General features: G+C 43.0%; 1 protein-coding gene across 6 annotated transcripts in view; it reads right to left on the reverse strand.

Moving 5' to 3' along the window:
- MAD1L1 (mitotic arrest deficient 1 like 1) overlaps positions 1-18,585 on the reverse strand; it is an 811,364-nt gene that overhangs the window by 376,113 nt on the left and 416,666 nt on the right. Inside the window, exon 19 of one of the 6 annotated variants that reach the window (XM_088452032.1) lies at positions 13,956-17,687. The exons of the other annotated variants lie outside the window; for them this stretch is intronic. Within the exon in view, the coding sequence (XP_088308158.1) occupies positions 17,673-17,687 (15 nt within the window). The 3' untranslated portion in view covers positions 13,956-17,672. Of the gene's footprint in view, positions 1-13,955; positions 17,688-18,585 lie in introns of those variants that run through there. 6 annotated transcript variants of the gene reach the window in all.

Below are 18,585 nucleotides of genomic sequence, written 5' to 3' on the forward strand. Positions count from 1 at the left end.
GCATTCTGCAGCCAGTAGTGCTACTGCTGAGCCACGTGGAGCGTCCCAGGGACGGTCAGGGCAGACAGTGCTTCACTTCATAGAGCCAACGGTCACACCCCCTAGGCATGACATCATTGCAGGGCCAGCACAGGGCACACTGCCGCTATGCTATGGCACTGTATAGTACTGTGTGCAGGGTCACTCTGTTGTGTAATGCAGTGTGAGCAGGGTTACTTTGAGGAGTAGTGTAGAGTGCACAGGGGCACTTTGTGGAGTAGTGTAGAGTGCACAGGGGCACTTTGTGGTGTAGGGTAGAGTGCACAGGGGCACTTTGTGGTGTAGTGTAGAGTGCACAGGGGCACTTTGTGGTGTAGTGTAGAGTGCACAGGGGCACTTTGAGGTACTTTGAAAGAGTAGGCAAATCTCCTGCATACCGCCCACTTATAATTGAAGTGGGCAGGATGGGGAGATTTTACGAGAAATTTGCGGGTCCGTAAGGAGGAGGCGGGGCTAAACTATGTGAATCGCATCATTTAGCCCCGCCCCCTCCTCACCAACTCACAGGGTTTACCTGTGAAGGGGCAGGGCCTAATGACGTTTATAGTACAGCGCCGCCCCCAAAGATGAGAGCAGCAGGTCCTCTCCAGCGGCTCTTGTGAAGGTGCTCTGAAAAGTCGGTAGGTATGGGTGCAGCGTACACTGCACAAGGGCAGTCTGGTGTAATGTAGAGTGCACAAAGTCAGTCTGTTGCAGTTTTCCCCAGTTCACATTTTCCAGGTTTTTTTTTTTTTTTACAAAATCACAAGTGAGATAATTAGCACCACTTGTTGATCTTTAAAATGTGTCAGCCAATAATGAATTCACTTGTGCTCCAGAATCGAGTATAGAAATCATGCTGTTAGGGGTACCTGCGGACTGGAGTTGAAAAATACTGGTGTGTGGTATAGTGTAGAGTGCACAATGTGGTGCAGTGTAGCTTGCACAAGGTCATTCTGTGATATAGTGCAGAGTGCACAAGGTCAGTCTGTGGTGTAGTGCAGAGTGCACAAGGTCAGTCTGTGGTGTAATGCAGAGTGCACAAGGTCAGTCTGGTGTAATGCAGAGTGCACAAGGTCAGTCTGGTGTAATGCAGAGTGCACAAGGTCAGTCTGGTGTAATGCAGAGTGCACAAGGTCAGTCTGTGGTGTAGTACAGAGTGCACAAGGTCAGTCTGTGGTGTAGTACAGAGTGCACAAGGTCAGTCTGTGGTGTAATTTAGAGTGCACAAGGTCAGTCTGCGGCGTAATGTAGAGTGCACAAGGTCAGTCTGCGGCGTAATGTAGAGTGCACAAGGTCAGTCTGCGGCGTAGTGCACAAGGTCAGTCTGCGGCGTAATGTAGAGTGTACAAGGTCAGTCTGCGGCGTAGTGCACAAAGTCAGTCTGCGGCGTAATGTAGAGTGCACAAGGTCAGTCTGCGGCGTAGTGCACAAGGTCAGTCTGCGGCGTAATGTAGAGTGCACAAGGTCAGTCTGGTATAATGCAGAGTGCACAAGGTCAGTCTGGTGTAATGCAGAGTGCACAAGGTCAGTCTGGTGTAATGCAGAGTGCACAAGGTCAGTCTGGTGTAATGCAGAGTGCACAAGGTCAGTCTGGTGTAATGCAGAGTGCACAAGGTCAGTCTGGTGTAATGCAGAGTGCACAAGGTCAGTCTGTGGTGATGCAGAGTGCACAAGGTCAGTCTGTGGTGTAGCGTAGAGTGCACAAGGTCAGTCTGTGGTGTAGCGTAGAGTGCACAAGGTCAGTCTGTGGTGTAGCGTAGAGTGCACAAGGTCAGTCTGTGGTGTAGCGCAGAGTGCACAAGGTCAGTCTGTGGTGTAGCGCAGAGTGCACAAGGTCAGTCTGTGGTGTAGTGCAGAGTGCACAAGGTCAGTCTGTGGTGTAGTGCAGAGTGCACAAGGTCAGTCTGTGGTGTAGTGCAGAGTGCACAAGGTCAGTCTGTGGTGTAGTGCAGAGTGCACAAGGTCAGTCTGTGGTGTAGTGCAGAGTGCACAAGGTCAGTCTGTGGTGTAGTGCAGAGTGCACAAGGTCAGTCTGGTGTAATGCAGAGTGCACAAGGTCAGTCTGGTGTAATGCAGAGTGCACAAGGTCAGTCTGGTGTAATGCAGAGTGCACAAGGTCAGTCTGTGGTGTAGTGCAGAGTGCACAAGGTCAGTCTGGTGTAATGCAGAGTGCACAAGGTCAGTCTGGTGTAATGCAGAGTGCACAAGGTCAGTCTGGTGTAATGCAGAGTGCACAAGGTCAGTCTGGTGTAATGCAGAGGTCAATGTCAGTCTGGTGTAATGCAGAGGTCAAGGTCAGTCTGGTGTAATGCAGAGTGCACAAGGTCAGTCTGGTGTAATGCAGAGTGCACAAGGTCAGTCTGGTGTAATGCAGAGTGCACAAGGTCAGTCTGATGTAATGCAGAGGTCAAGGTCAGTCTGGTGTAATGCAGAGTGCACAAGGTCAGTCTGGTGTAATGCAGAGTGCACAAGGTCAGTCTGGTGTAATGTAGAGTGCACAAGGTCAGTCTGTGGTGTAATGTAGAGTGCACAAGGTCAGTCTGTGGTGTAATGTAGAGTGCACAAGGTCAGTCTGTGGTGTAATGTAGAGTGCACAAGGTCAGTCTGTGGTGTAATGTAGAGTGCACAAGGTCAGTCTGTGGTGTGGTGTAGTGCAGGGTGCACAAAGTCAGTGTGTTGGAGTGTTTCCCAGTGCATGTTTTCCAGGCATTGTACTTGTATGTGCAACGTACAACCTTTGGATCTTCGCCTGCCTTGGAATAAAGGGTCCCAGCACAATCTGTCATCCTCATTGTAATGATTAAACAATTAAATGAATACAGCATCAACTCAAACACTGCCATGTGCGGCACGTGACCCAGGTCAGTTTTTCAAAGATACAACTTACTTCCACATTTGTCACTAGGGAATTGCTTAAGTCTCTCACTTAAGTGTTTATTGCGGCTACCTCTACACAGCACACGCTAAACATGAAAACCTCATCATACACTGATGACTTGTAACGCATAAAAATGCACAAGCTTGTGCCATGCTCTAAACAACCAGTGGCTAAAACATTGAGTTAAATGGTTTCCATATAACTGGTATACCAATACGCCGATGCTACAGATGTGGATAGGCCAATTTAGAGTTACGTACTATCCAGGAGAATGTCAATATTCAATTACTGCCTTAGTCTGGATTTCTGGAAAAACCAATGTCATTTTGCTAGATCACATTCCAAATGGACCAGGAAGAGATTGTACATGATTAGAAATAGCGGTAACGCGTCCCTGTAAGCCTGATTATGGTAGTGCATGGATATCCATGGGACGCAAGCTGTAACATAGCAACACTCAAACACAGCTCTGCATGACTTGAGAGAGTCCAGTTATGTCTGATTTCTCACTAAGGTAAGATGATACTGCCTGGACCAAAATTCATCACAACAGTATGGTCTGAATCTCGCATGAAGGTCCGATTAATATAAGATTAAGCAGTAAGTGACTAAATTATTACACACTCTATAACCATACATTGTATAGCATTTGGGCAGAATGAACATCTCTTTTAGACTTTGATATACATAGTGTCCTGTGGACTCACTGCCTGACCTTGGCCAACAGCTCCTCTCCTCTGGGCATTACCATGACAGAAAATGAGTAACCTTTCTGCACACACGATGAATGGCTTATCACTAGGTTTAGATTACCACACGATGAATGGCTTATCACTAGGTTTAGATTAGTCAGCAGGTAAGAGTCAGAAGCCCCCAGACTAATATTTCTCTCTGTCTGGGGGGAAAATGTATCAAACCCCGGAGAGAGATAAAGTGGAGCAGCTGCCCAAAGCAACCAATCAGCTTCTGTCATTTCAATGCTATAGATAAATGACAGATAAAAGCTGATTGGTTGATTTGGGCAACTCCCCCCCCACCCCCCACACACACACATTTAGTGAGGTCATGATGCAACTGCAATGGCAGGGGTGAGGGATAAACATACCCTCCAAAACTATGGTTTTGCATTACACTCACATAGACCCATGAAATACCAGATTCGTGCACAGTGATACATTAACTAGTTAACTTTGTTCCCAGATTCTATGCCCCCCGTCTCCTTCCACCCACTCCTCTACCGCCGAAGCCTTGTCCATCCAAGGCAGCTATAGTAATCTGTAAAATTGTCAGCTCATTTGAGCAGATGCCTCGTTACCTCCCTTTTCACGTCTGTCATTTGTACCTTGCCAGGATTAGACAGTCGGGAAGCCGGCGGTCGGGATTGTGTCCGTCGGCTTCCCATTTGTATCATGATCGGCTCACTGTACTGTTACAGCGCTGTATAATATACAGGATGCTAAAAATTATAGAAGAAACAGGAGATATTCAGGAAATATTGGAGGTTGGAGACCCAAACATTTTACAGCATCTGTGTAAACCTGTCAGATGCAAGTTCCTGTGTTTATGTACTCGCAGAGGCCGCACTCACATGTAGCATGAGATCACTCAGTCTCGGGGCCAAAAAAGGAAAGATCTGCTTGAAGAAAATCAACTGCACATTCCATGATCATAGCTGGATTCATTCTACCCCCCCCCCCAAAAGCCCTTCTTCACCAAAGCACAGCTGCTGTCCCCCTCACTCTTTGTCATATAGTAAATTAGTACATGGACTGTGATGGTAAACTTTCATAGGGGCTGATTCAATCACCCGCGGAAGCCACGGATACATTACTGCGCACTGCGTGGATTATTTACATCAAGCTCCCGTGAGTTGCGCAATTCGATTGTAAAACCCCATTTGCTGCACCCATTTTAATGTGGCACAATAATTCTACAGTGCGTGACTTGGGGTAAAAGTGTAAGAAAAGGTGGGGAAATCACCCTTAAATTACAAAAAAAGGTGGTAAATAAGATTGCAAGATAGGATTGCAGGGCAGTATATAGTATTATTCAACTTATTGGGCTTTTCACAGAAAATCACCTGAAAAATCACAATTATTTGCCAAATTATACTATTTAAATGCATTATTATTACAGTTTATTTATATGGCGCCACAAGTGTTATGTAGTGCCTTACAAAGTACATAAACAAAATGACCAGTAACTTACAGTACAATACAACACAATGCAGGACAAGAACATGAATAATATACATTGCTACATTAGCGACCACAACACCCAAATAGCAACAGAGCATAAGCAACCAAGTATAAAGTGCCCTAGTGGGGAGGGAATCGGTATGAAATACCGCCGGCCGCATGGCGATTCCCCGCAGCCGGCTGTCGGTATTAAGGCAGCCAGTATCCCGATTGTATACCGCGGGGAGTAAGTAGTAGATGAAAATAAAGTAAAGAGAAGCACAAGAGGGTAGAGGGCCCTGCTCGTAAGAGCTTTCATTCTAAAGTGTACCAGATGTACTGAACCGTGTCCCGATATTTTAACCTTATAATTAAGATTTTTTTCCTACTTTACACCTACTCGGGTTGCGAACTAAGGGCCGTGTTAATGCAATGCAGATTTCTAACTGAATAGGGAGAAAAGAGTTTTTGACCCGTGTTAATGGAACCTGCTGATAACTGAATATGAGCCATACAGTTCCTTGTGACAGGCAGAAGAATGATTGGTGAAACACTGCTAGCACCACAGAAGGTAACATCGGAGAGTGGAACAAGAAGAGATGTTCTTGTCCTTGGTCCTGAAATCCTTAAAAGCATATCCCAGACTTACAACCAGCAGTAACTCCCAAATATGATACCAGCAATGACCTGACAATTTCACATCCCTCCCATTGCCTTATAGTACTGCTCCCGCTAAGCCTCTCCTCTACTTCTGTGCTGCCAGCCTTCCCACCAGCTGTATATGTGCCACTGCTGCCAGTTTCCTCCTCATTATGCACAAGAAAATTTGAAACAAGTTTAAAAAGTTCTAAAAATCCAAATTGAAAGTTCATGTCAAAGAACAGAGGAAAGTTGTGGTGTGTAACATAAGGAGGGCAGCTAGTGGTGAACTTAAAAGCATGAATTGGGGGGACAAAGGTTGGTGGTGTGGTCACTATATTGTCCCTACGGCTCCCAGTACAGGCATACTGACTGTGCTGTAAGGATATCAACTGCTGTGCCCCACCATTAAGCAAGAAGGACCAGCTGACAGAAGAAAATATACTGTACTAATACTTTCTTTTCTGTGCATGGTTTCTCAAAAATAAAAATAGAAGAAAACATTTAATACAGTCTCATTGGGTAGACATGCGTAGATTAGAAGACTTTATAATCTGTCTTAGTTTATTTGAGTAACCCAATTCTGCTACATTTCTACCTTAAGAGCGTCTAGCACTGATAGAATCAAACTCTACACATTGTTTGCTTAACAGTTATTCCGCATATCAAGATACATCTCCATCTAGCGCTGCCCTTCAGCATTAACGTACTGTGCCCTCTTGCAGAGAACTAGTCCCTCATTTGGCAGGTGGTATACAGCCGGAAGCCATAATACCTGTTCAACACAAAGCCAAAGAATGATTGTCTCTTTCTGCAAATGATGCATATATATAAAGTGCAACAGCTTAATTACTTTGTATATCTCTTCTAAGCATCTATTAGATGTAGGAGCTCTGGGGGATTTGAAACATTTTCCGTTTGCAATGTACTTGTAGAACTATATAAAAAATACATGCTGTATTTTTTTTTTCTTTTAATATTAATACCTCCATTTCCCAAATTTCTTTTTGCTCATAAATTCAATTACCTGGCAGCAGCCTCTGAAAGCCATTAATGATAATTTTATTCTGTGTTTGCTGTGAAACTCCGAGGCAGATTCTTATCTGCAGTTGGGTTCTGGAATGCTGATGTTCTCCTACGCCTTGGCTGAATGGTGCAGGCCTGCCAGCCAGAGGAGAGTTCAGAGGAGGAAACGCTTTTCTCAAATAGAAAATGTCCTATATTCATTTACAGTTCAAAGACAGAAACAGGAAAGGAGATTTGGAGATAGAGAGGAATTGTACAGGGTTTCCTCTGGAGAAAAGTATGTTTAAATACAAAAGTTTCACAGTTGTCAGATACATTTCACACCATCTCGATCCACAGAACAGAGACTAAGCAATGGGAAAATCTGAAGGTTACATACGAGAATGCTGCAGTAACATAGACATGTCTCTATACAAATGCAAAAAATTAAATGCAGAAAAACTGTACACCGCTGAAGTGATCACTTGCACTCCTCCAATCTCAAATATAATAGAAAGTACTTGTGGTGATATGCCATTTTTAAGGCTCCTGGAGAGCAGAAACGCATTGGTGGTGTACAGAGTGTTATCCAGGTATTATCTGTGGAGGGTGCGCCTTGCACACACAGCCATTGGTGTTCCAGTACCCTTAACCCGGGAATTGACTGTTTACACCTATACGTGATTTTGGGTGTGTAATATTGGCACGCCTCATTGTCTGGTACGCTGCTCTGTGTCATATTGTTGAATATTTACACATAGGTTTTTAATTTGAATAAACAATATTTCACTATATATGCCATCTTTTATTTACTATTACATATTCTCTACATGTTTCTATGGATGGAGGGAAATTAACATATATCCATTGAAAAAGAGGGAATGTCATTTTGACATATGACAGAAGAGATCTTTACATTGAACAATGTGAACTGCTACAAAGTACCCCCAGAGGGCGCGCATCACCGAAAGTACCTTATATTGTATTTATGTTTCTATACAAATCTTGTGGCTTTGGATGTTTGAAAGTAAAAAACTAACTAAAATGCTAGAAGATTTTTATATACAAGAGTTCATGTAAATTGAGAACAAGTGGTTTTGATTTCATGAGTACTGATAGTAAAATGACATCAACTTTGGCCATTACTGTGTGTATATACAATAAACGGATTATTAACGTGGATAGAGAGTGAGCCATGGCAGTGTCTCTCTGGATAACGTTCTTGGTATATGGGAGGACAGTGGGATGATACAGAGGAAATAACATATCCGATTTTCAGGACAATATGTGTAGATTGGCTGGTCAACGTTAATTGGTGCATACACACTGTCAGATCTGTCAGATGATCGATGAACGATTTAATGATTTTTACCAACGATTTGAACAATTTTACAAACGATTTCATGATTTTTACCAACGATTTGAACGATTTTACCAACGATTTTACAAACGATTTGAACGATTGAACGATTTCAGACAATACTAAAATGAAATGAAATCGACCAAATCTGACTGCAAACACATCAGATGTCAGATATCGTTATCCTCAATCAGGAACGCACATCGTTCATCGTTGCAGGCTCACATGCCAGATTTTCTGTCAGATATGATCGATTTTTTAAATCGTTAACGTTCAGATCTGACAGAAAATCTGACCGTGTGTATGCACCATATGAGCATTGACATCTAGAGCAGGGGTTCCCAACCACGGTCCTCAAGACACACTAACAATCCAGGTTTTAGGGATAGCCATACTTAAGCACAAGTGACTTAATCATTACCTCAGCTATTTTGATTTAACCATCTGTGCACAATCATGGCTATCACTAAAACCAGGACTGTTAGTGTGCCTTGAGGACCGAGGTTGGGAATCACTGATCTCGAGACAGGGCTGTATTTACGAAAGAAGCCTAGAATGCTTGCACAGCACAAATCAGCAAATCTATGGTTTTATGTACATTTTTAATTTAGCGTATAATAATTTCCTATGGATCAGAACAAACACTACATATTGTAAAAGAAATGGTAATGAGAATTTTTCATTTTTGGTGCTCACCAAGCCAACTTGCCAGACTTACCTTCGACTACACACGTAGTGCTTGCCATATTGTGAGCTGAACCAATATCTATGAGACTATAGTCTATTACTTTAACTATAATCTAGTGACTTCACTGGGGCTAGGTGAAGGCTACACAGGAAAAAGGATTATTGGAATTTACAGCCACAGCCCAACTGTCTGTATAAGCCCATGATGTCCCAATCATGCCTATGTTACAGCCGTGTCTACTGAAACATGACAATTTAATGCGGGGTACACACGTGATCGACTGGCAATCGTGCCGACACCTTGGACAATGCATGATTGCCGGTACACATCACAGTGATATAATGAAGGACAAAACAATCCCTTGTTCTGTCCTCCATTAATATGCATGGTGCCTCATGTGATATCATCCGGTCGGTTATGCAGCACGACTGGCCAGATATCGCATGCTACTGCGGGAGCGCGCAAATTGGGCATTCACACTAAGCGATGAGCCTGATTTGTTGTTCTGATTCGAAACGACATCGCTCTAATGTATACCCATCTTAACAATAAGATAGATACATCTTTTATCTGTGTACGGCTGTTTTCTCCCACATATTATTGGCTGCAGAATAGTTCAACTTTTATTCACACATCCTTTATGTTCTCGAGAACTGTCAGTGCACTTAATAAAAACATAACGCATTTTCCATTATCTACAGGACTAATGTCTTCATCTCTACTTTTAAAGAACAAAATGCTTACTGACTGTTTACGTTTTAAAATCTCCTTTATGGAAAATAATTCAATTGGAAATCTCCTCTCCATCCATATTTAATCGTCCACTGTGCCATTAGGGTGAGAATGCCATCAGAGGTGAATAAGTGGCACTAAGATGGCTCTCACTACATAATGTGTCATGGAGATCAATTTCACATATATGTACAGTACACAAAAAATGTATAAAAAAAAATCAAATCCTGATAATTTGTCCAGGTTATAGGTTTCACATCTCTAATCCAACACTCTAACCTGGGGAGCACTAATTCAGTATACAATATACTTAATGGAATAACCTTTGCGCACAAAAGAAGCAGCTGATATTCTCTTCCGGTGTTATCAAACCGGATGCACGTAAAATCACAAATATTTGAAAACTAACGCGCTCCACTGAAGGGATACAATACTAATTCAGTATAACCTCAGAAAGCTGGGTAGCATACTGCTTAAACTGTGATGAAGGTGTTTGCTGAGATGCTCTAATCCAGAAAAGCACTTAATGGTTTAGCCAGTGTCACTACAATTTGACGTTCAGCACGCTCTAATAAGAGACAAGCGTGTCATTGCTTGGATCGTTCCTGTAGCATAGTGGTTAACATTACAGCTCCACAAGTGCCCTGTGCTTGATTTTCTGTCCACGATAATAGTTTTGTATGTTCTCCCTATATTTTAATGGGTTAACTCCAGGTGCATCAGGGTTTGGCCAGAGTCTGAAAATATATCTCAAGGCAAATAGGCTTTTTATTGAATTAGCCTTTATGAGTGTGTGACTTTTGTAGGAAAATTCAAGTATAAGATCCATTGGGGCAAGAAAGAAAGTTATCTGGCAACAGATTTATTCTAAAAAAAAAACCACACCACTAAACCAGATTAATCCATGGGTTCCCAAACTGGGTGTTGTTGCACCATGGGACGCCACGGAGAACTTGCAGGGGTGCCACAGGTTGGTGGTCCAGGATAAAATCAAATTACTCATGGTCCATGTAATAGGCAAACCAGACCTGGGTACCAGTCATACAATTTGTAGACTAACAGAAGCACAATCCTGTCCACCACCACCATTGAACCTAAGGTAGCAGGTAAGCACTATTGTTCTAGGGGTGCTGAGAATTACTGATACTCTAGGGTGGCATGATTCAAGCAAGTTTGGGAACCACTGGTCTAATCCATATGTGCTTAGTGAAGTGAGCAGGATCCAAAAAGGACTCAAAACTCTCCCAGGAGTCTTGAAGAACACACACGATATTCTGTAATATGACAGAATAGACAAGTATGACCTAATCCTGCATAACATTTAACAGGTAAACCCCTCAAATCCAGAAACATCTTATTTTTAGAACAAGTTTTCAAAAGTCATATCATTATTGCCTAACCCAGTGCTTCTCTGTGTAGCAAGTTGGTCCCTGCTGTGTCACGCACAATGAAAGTGGGGTGTCAACAAAAAACAAAAAGCTCGGTCCAGCAAGACCCCCCTCGGTCAATCAGCAGAGAAAGGTGATGAGCATGTGCTTTACTGCTCTGCCCCTTGCTCTACTGGATACTGCGCGGGCTTGTCAAAACAAAGTCCCATCATGTCCCCTAACTTACTGCAGCATCAGAGAGGAGCAGGCAGGCAGCTGAACAGTGCAGGGGCCCCTGCAACCTGATGTCATAGAGAGGAGCCGGGAGCAGGAGAACGCAGACTCAGTAGGACGGGATATTAGGAGGAAATGAAGAGGAAAGGAGTCCTAAGGTAAATAAACTACAGTTGTTAAAGGGAACAGGAGGGGGGGAGGGGGGGTACCGGGTAGAGAACCGCTGGGAGTGTGTCTATTGTACAATTAGGTTCACTTACATTTATTGGTTATTTATAGATCTTTAAAATTTTGCGCCATGTATGTGGATGTCAGTCTTTAGCACGTCACAGCAGAAAAAAGTTTGAGAAGAATTGGGCTTACCTGTCAAAGAAGATCATAACCTTCTACCTGGTCTCTACACTGACATCGCAAAAATCTTGCAATGCAAAATTGACTTAACACTTTTCGGTAATTTACAGCTAATCAGAGGTATGCCACATGTAAGAACAGACCCTGCTTCATCTGTACACACACTAAATGCATAGCTTTTCTGTGTGAATGTAATTTATGCAAATAAATCCTAACCGCTGCATACTGGGAGCATTACCGATGGCTGGCTGCAAGCTGACATCCGCTTGCTTGGGAAAAAAAAAAAAAATCCTGAGATCTTACAAAACTGCAAGGCTATCATTTATTTACAGTTTAATGGATTTTGTGCATTTACTTTACAAATCCCCACTTTCAGCAGCTGAATAAAAGAATGAATAAAAAAAAAAAAAGAACACAGTTGGTACACTGGTTTTATTGAAGAATACACGTGGCAAAGAATAAACACTGACAAGCATGGGATTTAAATAGTTTATTACCCAAGATGAATGCAGCTCAGCGTATGCACAGAAAGCTGAATGGAGACGTTGGAATCCTGTAGAAAACATCGGGTGGTGCAGCAATGTGCCAAGCCGCTTTCTTCCATAAAGAAATAAATAATTCTGGAGAAATTGCTATTTGCAGCAATAGACACTCTGAAGCATGCTGGGGATAGTAACTTCAGACTGACTTCGCTCCAGCTCCGTTGTATTTCAGAGAACGATACACGCTGGGGGGCTACTGTTTTCAAAGCTGCCCCCTCCACATGAAAACTACAACTTCTACGTCTGATCACGTGGCACCGACCCAGTCATCAGACACTGACGCATTCAGCCCATTTACTCACCTGTCTCCCTGTGAGCAGACGACTACAAGTGGGAATTATACCTACATTCATTAAGACACATAGCATGAAACTGGCTCATGTCTTGTATTTTGTTTTCATTACATCTGTAGAACAGTGTGATATGTCTCATGCACTTTAGGTCCTATAGCTGTATTCACAACAAAATCTTTTTCACTGCAAGATTTCTGAAAAGCCATTTTTACAAAAAATTATTCTTTTTGTACATTTATGGAAATGACAGGTGCAAACAGTGGGTCAGGTGTTATTTGGACTTAAGCAAACAATGAGGGGGAAGATGAAAGTACTGTTCCCAACCAGTCCTTGAGTCTCTGTTCTGGAAATGACTTTAAATTAAAGCAGACGTAGTGCTGGTCTAGATCTGGCAGAATAGGTTACATCAGTCTCTCTAATACACTATTGGTGTAATCTGTAAGCAATGAGTTCCTGTAGGACAAGCAACACTTCCAACTACTTATATAGCTCTAGTACAATACAATACTTTGTGGTTACATTTGTAACTGTTGTATTATTATTACATTGCCTGAAAGGGATTTAAACACATGATGCAATAAAAAAAAGTTGATAAATTACATTTAGTTGACACTTGATTTTCCTGTGCAGCTTCCTGCAGGACTCTGATGCCTAACAAAAATCACTAGGGTAGCCTTGGCCTTAAAGCAGCATTACATAAATCACTGTGGTAGTTTATAAGGAGAATGTTAGTAATTACATATGTATTTCCTCAGGCTGCTATTAATGATTTATGATTGTAGACTACCATTACAATCAAAGACTTCTAGTCACATGGGGAGATATGCATCAAGCCTTGCAGAAAGATACAGTGCAGAAGTGGTCCAGGGCAGCCAATCAACTATCATTTATCTAACGCAATCCTTCAAATGACAGTTAAAAGCTGATTGGTTTTGGGAGACACCCCTATGAGCGCTGCCTGCACTGTGATATCCTTCTTCCCCTTTGGCCATCACATGACATGCTGAAAGCCTGCACAGACTGAATGACTGTATGTCAGTCATTTTTGCCTGACCTCCAGAGAAATGTTGAAAGGATATAATGATTAGTAGGAAGATAGCTATGAAAAAAATACTATTAGTGGATGAATAAAAATGTACTGTATGTTACTTACTATTTAAAGAAAAAAAAATCTCTTTATTGTTGCTTTGTCAACAACTACTGGAAGGCACATACTTTCAACAAAATAATATTTTCTAAGAATACACCTGAGCTGTCTATTCACACACCTACCATTAATCTTGGTAAGACAGTTGTGGCCCACTAGTACATGGGTAACACTAAACATGAGTGTGAGAATGGGGAGTTGGATTGGGTATTGTGGTATAGGCCATTTGAAAATGGGGTTTTTATTTGAACATTTTCCACTATTACCGTGTTCATGGTTCCTAAGGGTACTACTATAACATAGGTGCCTGTGTGACAGTACCCTTAGTGATCTTAAAGCGCTAATCAGGTCAGTACTCCACAGTCCTGGAGGACATTTAAAACTCGGCAGCAGGTTGTCATACTAGGAGGGAGGCAGATTGTGGCTGACAGCTTTGGAAGCTGAATATACGAGCCCACTGAAGAAGCTGTGTTTTGACAGAAATAAAGCCACCACTACAAGAGATTGCCCATCTTATTTATTTATTCTTGTTCATTTTATTTTACTATTTTCAATTTCATGATGTCTTTATTAAATTACCTATACATATTCATCAACTGTTAATCTAGATTTTTTTTTTTTATTCATACACCTTTGTCCAGTATTTTATGTTATATATACCCATTTCATGCACAGTCACACGTTTCACTTACCATATTCCACTAGTCACACCGTAGCTACAACAATTTATACAGCATATTATATTTAACCATATTTACATTTCACTGTCAATTCTTTAGATCATTTTCATTTATACGCCAAGTAGCCATAATATTAAAACAACCTGCCTATTACTCTGCAGGCCCCCCACGTGCTGCTGGAACAGCTCTGACCCATCGAGGTATGGACTCCACAAGACCTCTGAAGGTGTCTGGCATCAAGATGTAAAGCAGCAGATCCTGCAAGTTGCGAGCTGGGGCCTCCATGGCCTTGTTTTTCCAGCACACCCCAGAGCATCATACTACCTCCGCTGGCTTGCCTACTTCCCATAGTCTACCCTGGTGCCATCTATTTCTCAGGTAAATGACGCACAGGCACACATGCATCCACATGATGTCAAATAAACCATTATTCATTAGACCAGCCTAGCCGCCTTCTATTGCTCTATGATCCAGTTCTGATGCTCAAGTGACCATTATAAGTGCTTTTGGCAGTGGACAGGGGTCAGCACGGGCACTCCGATCGGTCTGCGGCTATCAGTTGCATATGCAGCAAGCTGCGATGCACGGTGTGTTCTGACACCTTTCTAACATTAAGAAAAAATACAGGTGCACAGCTCCAAATTAACTGATTATATATAAATAAATACATTTTGCAGTAAATACAATAACATTGCCAGCATTAACTTTTTAAGCAATTTGTGCTACAGTGGCTCTTCTGTGGGATAGGACCAGACTGTCTACGGGCTATCGCATAACAGCCTTGTGCGCCCATGACCTTTTCACCAGTTGTCCTTCCTTGGACCACTTTTGGTAAATACTAACCACTGCACACCAGGAACACCCCACAAGAGCTGCTGTTTTGAAAATGCTCTGACCCATTCCTTTTTTGGCCCTCCTCAAAGTTGCTCCGATTCTTACTCTTGCCTATTTTTCCTGCTTCCAACACATCATCTTCAAGAACTGACTGGTGACTTGCTGCCTAATATATCCCAACTCTTGATTGGTGCCATTGTAACGGGATAATCAGTGTTATCCACTACCCCTGTCAGCTGTTTTAATGTTATGGCTGATCGGTGTATAGTCTACAACATTTTCCACACTATTATATATTATATCTTCATATTCGCTTTCACAATTATTCTTTGCAAAACTCATCTTTTCCTGTTTCACCACCTAATCACCATCCATACCTTTAATCACTATATGCTGAATACTTGCTTTATTTTTTAACCACAATTTAAATATTTTTTTTTATATCTCTAGTAAGAAATATTTGAACTGCTGCCACCATTTGTAGAATGTATCTTACAATCATTTACCACCACAGGAAACCACCACACCTCTGGGGCAAGTTCTATGCTACACCAGCCAGGACATAGGAGTTACCCTGAACATTACTACACGCACCACACAATCCACCTATCACTCCATGACAACACAAGGCTAATATTTCTGCAACAATGAATTCTATAGACAGCTGGGTAACACCAAAGGGCAGGTCCAGTGATGTGAAACCAAGTCCAATTACTGCAGATTGCATATTATTACCATGCCCCCATACCCCTTAATGCCCGGAGCTAAACATCTTAACACTCCTCTATACTTAAGAGCAAGTAAAACTACTATTTGACAGTACCATATGAAAGGTTGTATAAATAACATACATGAAATAAAGCATGTGTCACTCGGGCTGCGGGACTGCAGCCCCCCCAGTATAATCCACTACCCTGCAGGGACTGCCTAAGCTAGCAGCAGTGGTAGTGACTTCTCATTGGAAGCACTCCCTACTGATCACCGTCAGACAGGCATTCCCAGGTGTTTTCTCACCCTGGGCATGCCAGTCTGGACTGCAAAGCAGGGAGAGGCTTCCCCTGGGAAGTCACTCCCCTACTATAACGGCAGCCCTATCTGGCCCATAAAAGCCAGCCTGTGTCCTAGCCTAGCAGCAGCTCTGGGCTTTAGCCACGCCCTCAATTTAGGTCATGCCCCCTGCGGCCGTCAGACTTAAGCCCCACCGGCCAGTGACATCAGCTGTCAATCACCAGGATGGCAAGCGAGGATGTGCACTGCAGACCCCCCGGTTAGACAGGTAAGGAGCTACCGCTGCTGCACAGTAACCCGGTTGCTGTGCATTCACGTGCAGTACCCAAGGGTATTGCTGGCAGTGTGAAATGGGTATAAGTGAGAGGAGCTTAATTGGTCTTTATTGGAGTAAGGATATGTTGCTTTGTAGCAGAACTGCACTGGAAAGTCAGGTGCACACTGAGTAATGTATGTTACCCATACTTGCCTAGCTTTGGGACTCCCCTTCCTAGCCTATCCTGGAGAGGAGTTCCAAGTGGCAAGAGTAGGGGGTGTGGGGATACGATTTGTGTACATCAGGGAAACATGAAGCTACATATGCGTCCTCATACATCTAGCCACAATACGCCATGTGGCGCGAGATGTCTGGGGCGAATGAGCTGCGCCGAGTGGTGTAGCACGTTTCTCACTCCAGTGTGCACTCTAGTTGCAATGTGATGTGACAAAACCACATGTACTGATTCATTTGATGTGCGACAGAGTCTGAGTCTGTACAACTGAACTTGGCGTGAAAAAAGCCACGGCTGCTGCATCGTAGCACTTCGTATACAGATTTAGACTCAGTCTCACAGATATACAAATCTTGTATATCAAAATCAGTGCAGCCTTGTGTGGTTTTGTCACATCGCTATGCAACATTAGAGCGAAAAAGATGCTCGGCGTAAGCTAATTACAAGGGACCTGACACGCCGAGAAGGGCGGTCTGGCATGACTAACTGGCATGACTGTGGCAATAGTGTATAAGGGCATGATGGGATCCGGTAGGGTGCAGTGCTCTCTCGGGAGCCTGAGAGAACCACCTGTCTGACACTCAGGAAAATAGGCATACAGAATCTACTTGAATTAGCTGCTGATGTCACTCACAATTCTGAGGCACTGATGTCATGTGATCATTCTGAACCAATGCAGTGAAAGCTGGCAGCCTGATAAATGCCACAGGATGTTCTCCAGCTGCACAATTAGCACTTGTCCATACTCTCATTAGTACACATAAATATTTATATATGCCCAGATGTTTTTTTTTTTTTTTACTGTCTCTTTTCTTTTGACATCTCTATAATGCTCACTTGTGTATAAGTAACAAGTCTGTTTTACCAACGCTACCTAATGTATTCTCCCGCTTAATAGCAAAGTCGGTGACCTGAGGTCGAGAGCTGCTACATTAGCGAAATTCATGGATGCAAGGAACTGCTTATTACTACCTACTAAGAGCACACTACACTGTTGGCTTTGGTTTTCCCATGTGCTTGTAACTTCTAGTAAGCCTGCTATTGTAATGACCATTCATGCAAAACACACAGGATCTGGTGATTTGATAGTTGTGTAGAAGCAGCTTTAAAAAAAAAAAAAAAAGTCATGCAGAGTTCCCCGGGAGATAGCAAGAGATTCCTCTGCAGAGTCTGACAAAGCCAAGTTCTGCTCCTGGTGATTAGGAGAACAGTCCGTGCTTGAAGTTTAGGAATGTTGAGTCTAGAAAGTAAGGACAGAGAATAAACAGGTGTATATTGGGTGTCTCTTTGTAAACAGTCTGAAAAGAAGAGACAAAACAAAACGAGACCGACAAAGCGTACAGTAATCCAGCAAATTCCGCACTGCCATACATTACACTGGAATAGTTTACATTACCCTCGCCATGCATACAGTATAGGCATTTGGCATTTCACCAAATTGCTGCCTATGTGGTTAAGAAACAGCCATTATTCCTGATTAATACCGGATTCTGATTGGCTGAAAAAGTGGCCATGTTATCATGACAAATTGCATACATACTACAGATGTATATTCAGGTCACAGTGGGTGGAGTCTATGGGGCCTCATTTAGAGCTGTAGGTTAATACTCCCACAGCTGTGATTTTTGTAGCGGTGTATGTGCAAAAACATCCTAATGCTACAGCGTCCGGGACTCGTACTGAAATGCCCACCTGAGCCATCGCAGCTGTCCTCAACTGTGTACACATACGCAGCATCAGACGCAGACCAGGTAAACATCAACTCATTGAATGAGTCTATAGTCACTCAGAATGGCAGCCACAAGTGAGACGCAGTAGCCGTATTTCCTGCGTACGGCATCGCAGATGCAGGATGTGACTCGCCCCTGAAATGGTGGAGACACGCCTGCATATTTAGCCGACACTCCCCGTTGCCTCCCCCAAACGCTCCTTGCCTGTCAATCACACTGCAAATAAAGACTGGCAGCGCACGGCTATGGCAATGTACCTTCACGCATGCGCAGTGCGAATCAGACGTATGTGCGGTAAGAAAAAATAACTCCATTTGCGAAAACATCTGCATAGCGTACAGAATCAGGCCCAGTGCCGCCAATAGAATTACGAAGTACCCTCTCCATTGGGCGCGGACTGTAAATGCC

Source organism: Taudactylus pleione, unplaced genomic scaffold (assembly GCF_031769625.1).
Source record: "Taudactylus pleione unplaced genomic scaffold, aTauple2 ptg000032l, whole genome shotgun sequence".
In the NCBI taxonomy this organism is placed as follows: Eukaryota; Metazoa; Chordata; class Amphibia; order Anura; family Myobatrachidae; genus Taudactylus; species Taudactylus pleione.